The 9,459-nt window shown below is 40.3% G+C and overlaps 1 protein-coding gene across 6 annotated transcripts in view; it reads left to right on the top strand.

The window, feature by feature from the left end:
* The window catches only part of MAP3K20 (mitogen-activated protein kinase kinase kinase 20), a 92,533-nt gene that overhangs the window by 58,187 nt on the left and 24,887 nt on the right, over positions 1-9,459 (top strand). For 5 of the 6 annotated variants that reach the window (XM_038142861.1, XM_038142862.1, XM_038142858.1 and 2 more), the window contains exon 12: positions 9,403-9,447. In XM_038142861.1, the coding sequence (XP_037998789.1) occupies positions 9,403-9,447 (45 nt within the window). Of the gene's footprint in view, positions 1-2,904; positions 7,923-9,402; positions 9,448-9,459 lie in introns of those variants that run through there. The other variant, XM_038142863.1, reaches the window with a different exon arrangement.

The raw sequence follows: 9,459 nt of genomic DNA on the forward strand, positions 1-9,459 counted from the left end.
GAGCTGGCATTGCTGCAAGAATAAAGCATTGTGCTAAGGCCTATTGTGCTAAGCATGAACTGTCTTTCTGCATAGCATTAACCCAACTCTCCTATTGCATTTAGGTGCAATTTCTTCTAAGAGACAAATACAGGTTTGTTTTTTCCATACATCTTAAGTGAACTGTTACACAGAAGGTATTTTTTAAAGAGCCCTTTTATTGAAAAAAAATTGGATATACTGGCAGAAAAAGGGCTTATTCATGCAGGATTGAGGTTTTTTCATAGCACTGGTTACACATACAACAATATTGTAAATTCATAGCTGTAAGGCATTTGCAAAATATCTTTGGGCATTCGGTTTGCAAGCTGTAATCCTTGGGAATCAAGCATCTGTCTCCCTCCATTAGTTCAGACAGTGTCTGCTCAGCAGCATCAAACTAGAGGGTTACAACAGGGAGCTGCAGTGCTTGGCTTTAACTACTTTGACTATAAAAGCAGGAGTAAAGATATGGCAACTAGAACTGTGACACATCTTAGCATTCCCACTAGGCGTAAACCTGGTTCTTAGCCAAAACTAGGCCTCGTTGTGTCTTGTCCCTGGTACTCTTGTCCCTGGTCTGTGTTCTGCAGTCACCTTTTCACTTGTCTCTGCAGCAAAGACCAGAGGCCAGCAGTGCAGGAGTAGAAACTTAAACCAAGTGACAGGAGAACAGTGAAGCTGTCTCTGCCACTTGATTCTCCAGTGTTGTAGGATTGGTAGAAGCTTCGTCCTGCATAGTAGGTAACTGTGAGTGGCAGGCTGCTCCTGCTCCAAAGAGTAAAGTATAGCTTCACACACTTCAGCATGAGGGAAGGATGAGGCCAATATTTAGGAATGCTTCTGTGCATTTCTCCCTGCTCTTGTTTTGACCCTATTTCTGCTGCATCTTATACAACAGACACCTTTGAGTCTGATCTCTGCAAATTCCTTTGTGCAGATCTCCAAAAGCCTCTAGCACAAGGGAATCAGGAGCATTTTGGTGGAGTAAAATATATCCATAGCTGCCATGGGAATGGGAGACTTCTCTGGAAAGATTTGACTTTGTGATGGCAGTGGATGTAGCTAAAATGAACATCTTATTAGAGAAGACAGTGAGCAAGACATGAAATCCATATGTTACCTGTGATGCCCTGTACCTGCAGGTGGTCATTTAACCATGGAATTTAGAGAGACTGGAGGATCCTAGGCATTTCTAAGGGTCTCTTCTGATAGTCATCATACACAGTGTGTCACTAAAGGCATGTCCTGTCCCAACAAACTCTTTAAATTCTCCAGATAACGAGATGGCAAAATATGGAGGAAGTAATGTGATTATAACTTGCAAAATGAGCCATTCACAGCTTACCCACTCTCAGACATTCAACAGTAAATGACCCAGAAAGGTGTTTCAGTGGAAAGCTGATTTGCAGCTTTGTTGATTTTTGTAGGGAATTCTTCCCATGTCGGGGGACATGGGAAGCTCTTCTGTGGACCTAAAGTGACTATAACTACCTGGCAATGAAATGTATGTGCTAAATCTTAGTTTTGAAAAATTCATTCTTTTTATCAGGAAGCTTAGCTTCAGGTTCTTTCGTCACATAGCAGTAGGGTAACTTTACTTAACCACAATGCAGATAGCAAGTCTTTGTAAGTAGGGAAAGCTCAAGCCGAACAGAAGACAGATGTGTCTTTTTTAATGATAGAAAATTAGTCAGTGTAAGTGGTTTTACCAAGAAATGGGCACTTTTTGAGCAACCCTGTCTGTGAAGCCTCTTGTGTTAAAAAGCAGGGCATCACCGTAATCACCCCTTAACTTGTTTTGATCAATTGCCATTGACTCTTCAGTCAGTTTTCTGATTAGGTTAAAAAACATATGAAAACCCATTAATTTTGGATAGGTAGTTTTACAAATGCTTTGGAAAGAAATGCTAGTGCAGGTGTTCACACACAGCTCCTTTGCTGTTTTAGTAGTGTCTCAGTTTGACACCCCAAGACAAGTAGGTAGTTTAATTTAGGGTGAAACTCCTGAGTTTCGGGCAAACATGTCACAGAGGTTAGTAGCTTGGCCACTCTGAAGAGGCATTAATCATTAACCTGAAGAGGGCATATTTCATTTGTTACCACAAACAGACTGGGCCAGGAGAATGGTATTATCTGTAGGTGAAGATTAGCAGAAATTTAATATGATGTACAAGCAATTGACAGATGTCTCTTGATAGCACTAAATAAAAAAATTTAAAAATGGAAGAAGCTGACAAGCTGACCAAAACCACCCCTCTTCCCCTGCCTGCTTGTCTCTGGGATGGCTTCTGAAGGTGTGGTGCTGGTGCAGGCTGGAGGCCAGTTCTCCTGTCCTTTGCATTGGTGAGAGACTCATTTCTGATTGTGGCTGTTGCAGGGTCACCCTTCCTCTCCTTTTGAGCATACACTCAAAACCAGTGTGCTGCTGCTTTCATTTCTGATATTTAGGGGCTGCTGCTTCTGCATCAAACTGCAGAGCTTGTTTGGCTTCTCTGGTCTTAACCGGATTTATTCTTCAATCCTGAAAGGTTGAATTAAGCAGCTCCAATTGCCTTGGAACCAGTCCGCCTGGTTGGGAAATGTCATATTCTGTTTTGCGCTGTACAAAATGAAGGATTGAAGAGTTTGAACCTTCTTTTGTCATGAAAGCTCTGTTGCCTGTGGTTCTTGCCATGCCACTCAGTGGTTTTGCACTTTGATTTAAGAACAATGACCCCAGAAGGATGCTATCTGTTTTAATGATTCTTACTTGACCTCCATGTTTAGATTCACTAATCGTGTGCTTTCTGTTGATTGCTGACTAATCTGGTGGTGTCTTTTTCCTTGATTTTTAAATTGGTTCTAACTTTCACTTTTGCTCTGTCCTTTCCTCCTTTTAAATAGTTTTTCTTACCTCTTGCTGCAAGAATGTCTCAGGAGTCTTACTTTGAATCTAAAACAGAGGAGTCAAACAGTGCAGAGATGTCATGTCAGATCACAGCAACAAGTAACGGGGAGGTAGCTGGCATGAACCAAAGTCTGAAGGCCTTGATGATGACGGGCTTTGGGGATGTCTTCTCTCTGAACAAAGCAGGATCTGTCCTGCATTCTGGAATGCAGATAAACATGCAAGCCAAAAAGAATTCTTCTAAAACCACCTCTATGAGAAAAGGGAAGAAAATCAACATGGCTTTGGGTTTCAGTGAGTTCGACTGGTCAGATGATGATGATGATGATGATGATGATTTTGATGACACAGATGATAGCAGTGAATGAAATAAGTTGTAGAGTTAACCCTGAAATCGTTTTAGCAAAGCAAAACAATAAAGTTTTAGAACAAGAATCCTGTCAGTTTGGTCTGTTTAAATCCTGTAAAAGAACAAAAAACAAACAAACAACAACAAAAAAGATATTTACCAGGCCGAGCATATTTGTATGTAGAAAGATATATTGTTTTTGTTTCAATTGTGCTGACTTATTTCTGCTTTGATGAAATTTGGAACTAAACTTTCCAATCTGATTGAGATTATTATTATTTTATGATTATATCTATAATTCCTAGTGCCTGATTACAGAAACTGTGGCTTGATAAATTTAAGATCTGGAAACACTGGGAGAAACTTCAATGCCATTAATGCCATTAATGTACTTCAAATTTTTCTTTTGTGTTTTTTGTCATTTCCCTTACCCCTTTAATTGTCAGTTATATGCATATGCTTGTACTTCCAGATTTGCTATTTTCTACATCCATTCTTTCTTACTGTTGTAGTGAAGGGGTTTGCTGTGTTTCTTAATTTAAAGCCTTTTTCAAGGCAGCATTGTGGGAGGTCACAAATAAGTTTCTAGGAACAGAGAAGCTTAGGAAGGAAGAGAGGGGTTAGTTAAATGTATAGTTAAAAAATGGAATGGCAGCAGAACTCAGATAATCCCTATTAGTAGATGATTTCTATAAATGTTCTTCTTTTCCCCACCTCACGTGTATGTGCATGTGTGTATAATTCACTCTAGCAAAGTAAACTGCAATCAGACCTCTGCATCTATTATCAGATATTGTGATCTAGAAGCTAATTTTCAGTTATGTTGATGTGAATCCATGAAGCCTCATTAACTTTGATGGACTTATTCTTGTACCTGAGAGCAAAAATCGGTGTTTGTAAATCTTGATTCTGTTGTATCTGCTAAACAGCGTGTGCCATCCTTAGGAAAGGACAAAGAGGAGCCACTGTGGCATTTCAGCTTGGGCCCTACTACTGTGGCTTGTGTGAAATTCTCCATAGTAGAATCTGGCAGTAATGTCAGGAATATTTACTAGACTCTGCATAACTCTTTTTTGCAGCTACATTACTTTTAAAGTATTGTCACTGCTGTTACAGCTTACCATAAAACCCAGTGTCTAACAATCTGCTGCAATAATTGCCTGCCAGGCACTTATGTTGAGAGCAGTGAGGATGTTTCTCCTGATGACCCCTTTAGTGGTGATGCAGAAGGAGGGAGGGAAACCAGTGCGAACACAGATGCAGGTTAGAAAGGAAGATGTTGTAAAATATTTGCCAAGGAAGAAGGGCAGCATTTCAAAAGAAAAATGTTACTGTGTAGTTCAGCAGTAGTGGGAATAAGCCATCAAAATTCCATTCTCAATTACTGTTAGGGTTTCTTTTATAAAACTTCTGTTTTTGAGTGGCTTCTTTAATTATAGGCTTGCCTGTTACACAGCTCTAACCTATATATTATGGTGTTTTGTGGATAGCTTAGAGAAAAATGGATACATTAGATAACAGCAGGCCTGAAATCATTACCTGTTCGCTCAACAAAACAAAGTTCTTTGAAGTTTTTCTAGAGTGGGCACCTCTTTGGGCTGTGAAAGAATTGTTTTATCCTTAAGCGTAAGCACTGGTGCAGTCACCTGCAAGGCACAAGGGCTGCACTCAGGCTGGCCTGCTCCATTTGCTCTGCACAGGATCACAGTTCCTGCAGGATGTCATTTAACCTTCTTCCAAACACTCCCAAACCTATTGACTTGAACTTAACCCTCTTGTATCTGGAAGCTTTTCTCATGATGAAATTATCATTTAAATGATGCAGTAAATGTTCAGAGTATCCCAAGGAGAAACTCTTTTGGCTCACGTGGGGATGGCTTCTTAGGTCCATCAAAGCAACCTGATTTTAGGGAGAAAAAGAGACTTGGAAGGGCAAATAATGAAATGGAAATAAGAACAAATAGCCTTTTCCAGTGTAGATTTGTACTATTTTTGTAAGTCTACGTCTGCTAACACCCACAGCAATGATACTATTTTTGTAACTGCCACTTTGCACTCAGCAAATTTTGATGGATTTGTGTAATGTAATATGTGCACTTTAGGTCTTAAGATGTGTGTCATTGTGCATAAATTACTGTACCATGTAAGCAGTGTAGGGATGTACAACTGAAAGCAAAATTTGGTTCAGTACATTTCCAATTCAAAAACCCCAAAAAATCTGTTCCTAGCATTGATATTTTGCACTTTTTTGGTGTTTGACAATCTTGGAGTACTTCATGACATTTATGTTTGTGTGGGTTTTAAGTGAATTTGTAAATTAACTCCTAAATCTTTACAGAAATAAAAACAGTTTTCATGTAGTATGACACATTTTCATAGTTGCAACATCACAAGGTTTAAGTCTGTCTTCAAGGTTTTGTGCTTACCCAGGTGTGTAACTTATATCATCAAATATCATCAGAATGTGGTAATGTGCTTGTAGTAATTTCTACGTACTTATTTCAGTGTTTTTTAATGAAGCAAGATGAATTTTTTCCCCTTTGCCTTTTTTCCCCATGTTGTTTCTCAAAGCAAATTAAACTGTATTAAGGAAAAGTTTAAGCTCTTCTAGAACTTCCCCATGCATTTAAATTAGCAAAAGTGATCTCTGAATTTTAGATAAGGTGATAACGTGACAAACTCTTCTGATGCAGTTGAGATAGTGTTATACTTAGGATGTTGGCTGTGCTTACTAAAAAAGCAGTGGTATTAATTGCATTTTTACTTTCCTGTGATGAGTTTCATACCAGGTGTCTCCAGTTTACAAGCCAGTTATCATATGTGAGAATCAAGCTGTGTTGTTTCTGCCTTTGAAATGCTTCTCACTAGATAAAGGCTTTGAAAATGGCTCTGGTGGGCAGGTATGGTGGTTGGAGGAGGGCAGAGTATTTCATCTTCCACACCTGATTTTGCTCTGCAGTGTATTCGAGTCCATCTTCTACCTGTCTCATCATCAGGTTATACAAATCTCCACAAGAGTCCACAGCCACATCGTGTGTCAGCTAATGAAAGCATTAACCAAACCCAGAAGGCATTTCTCTGGCTGCTCTGGGCCAAAGCCAGAACAAACCACCAAAAGCCTTCCTGTGCCTTGTACACCTCTCAGCTCACTGGGCCCTGCCAGGCCTTTTGGGTTCCCAGTTTCCTCTGTCTTCATAAAGCCTGAAGGTATTTGCAGTAAAATAATATCACTGCATTTGATGGAGGGGAAAGGTAAGAGCCAGGCCTGAGCTTTGTGTTTTTATCAGGCTGCTGTACTGCAAACATTAACATAGGTGGGTAAATGGCCTCAGATAAGAATGGGGACGATCGACTTTTGACTTGCTTAATGGTCAGCTGGGACCAAGACAGGATGTCCAACTCCCAACTCCCTTTCTTTTCCTTAGCAGTGGTGGAAAAATATGGAAATGGGACTTAATGAAGGAAAACTTTTGATCTAGTCATTTTTGTGACAATATCATCACTAATTTCTTGGAGTAGCAAGTGCCTTAGGATATGGTGTGGGTATGCTGCATTGCCAGCCATTGTGTGCTCCCTGACATGGAGCTTGTCCCCTCTGGACTGGAAGGGCTTTCTAGAGGTGAGGTCTGGCATGGCCTCTTGTCACACAGTCGTGTTCATGGCTTGTCATTTGCTTATCATTCCAGAGCTTTTCTTAGATGTCGATTCCCTTTCCTTCTGGGTTTTAAAGTGTTTATTCTGAGTGAAATATCTGATGCAGTAATGATGGGTATTGCTCTCAGCAGTAGCAGTAGATCTGTAGTGTGCATATAGCTGTTAAGCTGTTGAGCAGTGTTACTGTGTGTCTTTAGTGGTGTACTTCCTTTATCTGTAATCAGGCAGCTTTTACAGGTTTTTAATAAGACCTCTGACTTGACAGAGGTTTTAGCTACAGTCCTAGGTAGAATGTTCAGGTAGAAAAAGTAAGTTCATTTAGTAATTTTCACAGCCCTTAAAAATGCACTGGTAGGAATCTGGAGGAGAGACCTTTCCCCCAGGCTTCAACTTAGTGTACACTGTAAAATCTGCACAGAGATTTCTGATGTGTGAAGATTTAATTTTAAAACTGTAGAACCAATGACTTTCTTTTAACATTTTATATTGTGTGCTAAATACTCATATGCCTTTTAAAGTCAGATATAGTCCACTGCATTTCTTGCTTTTGCACTACTGAAGAAGTTTTGTACTGAATAGTAGGAATCGATGCTACTTACACTTCAGGTTTGAACTGATGGAATTCGAATAGAAAATATTTTCACAGTGTTAGAAAACTTGATTTTCCCTTCTGAAAAAGCAAAGCTGAGCGCAATGCCTATGCCAAGACTCTTGTGCTGTAAACTGAATATATCATTTGTGTGGAACATGCAATGTTACACGTGTGTGTGGTAAAATCTTGCAGTGTCAGTTATTCTCTTTATTGCACTTGACATAACATGTCTTGTTTTATTCACACTGTGGATTCGATTTTCCAGTGTAAAACCAAAGCAAACAAACAAAAAGAAATCATACAATGTATTCAATTTCCTCGATTGGTGTCATAAACTTTATTTTGGTGTGAACTTTTCCCTTGCTTCTCTTTTGTTCCAAACTTCTATTTTGCAATAAACATTTTGACAGTAAATTTTATGCATTTGTGTCACTGTGTAAAATGCTGGAGTTCCAAGAGGTTCCTTATTGTCTGCTGGTTTAAGTCACTTTTCTATATTACTAACTGTGTGACATTTCTCCTTTATTCTCCCATTAAGAAAAAAAAAAAAGAGGGAGAAATAATACGGAACTAATCTGCCACTGGTTATATTTAAACCAGAAGAAAGCAGAAAAAAACCCACTGTACATCTAAAAATGCATTATTTGACTTCTGCAGTAAATTTTTCAGTTGTACAAATCATTATACCAGGCTCCTGCTGCAGCACCAGTCAGTTTGACACCAAGTACTTACAAAAGGCACAACTCTCAGCCTCCTGAGGGTGTTCACAATTGCCCCTTGCCCTTCCTTGTCCTTTAGTGTTGCCCCCAGCATTACTTTTGCCCCACAGTGTTTTGCCCAGGCTGCAGGTCACTTAGTGTGCCCCTGGAGGTGCCAGGCTGAGGGCCTGCCTAGGGGACATGCTTGGCTTGTGGGTGGGGTCTGGGGACCCTGGGGGTGGCAGGGCTCTCTGAAGGAGGTGACAAAGCCATGGGGGCTCGGGGGTAACCAAGCTGAGTCTCTCATAAATCACTGTTAGCTACATCAAAAAGTCTGCAACTCCATCATGATACTGAGCTTCTGGGAGACACTGACTGTCCAAATACAGATCTACAACAATTAATGGTAATCCTTGAAGCTGAATAAAAATGCCAAGAAGCTGACACTTTGGATACCATATACTTGAATGAGAAAAATGGCAATCACTGTTCAATGACATCTTCTCCTCTGTCAGTTTTCAAATCATCCCAGAATTTTGTTTAATGCTGCCATTCCTCCGTGGTTTCCTAGGGCTTCAAGAGCTAACACCATCTTGCATCCAACAATGTGTAGGAGGAGGCTGGGAAGTGCTGCACTCCTCCAGCCTTACAGGAGTCGTTACAAAGCAGTGGCACAAAGCAAGGGAGACTTGTCTGTACATGGGTGGGAAGACAGTCTGCAGTGGCCAGACTCCAAATTCTGTTTTCGCTGCTGTCCAGTGAAAGTTTTCCTTCCTTTTGCAGAAAATGTTCATCATTTGGGAGGGAGTCATAATCCCAGCAATATTTTCATTGCAGACCAAAGCCATAGCAAAAGCCTTCCTGTAGTGTCAGAACCAAGAGGAGAGGCAGATAGAGTCCCTTACCATTTACTTTTGCTTTTGGTTTACTTTTGCTTCCTATGTTGTTTTTGTTGGAGATCTGCTGGTAATTTTATCTGCAGAGAGGGACAGGATCGATTTAACACTGCCAAGACGCTGTTGGAGCCAGCCCACAATCAGTGTGAATGCAGTGGTTTAGTACATCAATATGAGTTGCAGCTTAAGTCCTGCACTTTGCAGGGAAAAAGAAGCAGAATAGTATCAGCCACCAGAGTAAAATTTGGGTGGAGGGGAGAAAAATGGTCGGATGGTTTTCTTTTCAATTCGTATCTCTCACACAGTTGCTGCCCTCCTTTGATATTTGTGCATGGACCGAGGAAGATGTGGTGAGTATTTTG

This window comes from Motacilla alba, chromosome 7 (genome assembly GCF_015832195.1).
Source record: "Motacilla alba alba isolate MOTALB_02 chromosome 7, Motacilla_alba_V1.0_pri, whole genome shotgun sequence".
NCBI classification, from domain to species: domain Eukaryota; kingdom Metazoa; phylum Chordata; class Aves; order Passeriformes; family Motacillidae; genus Motacilla; species Motacilla alba.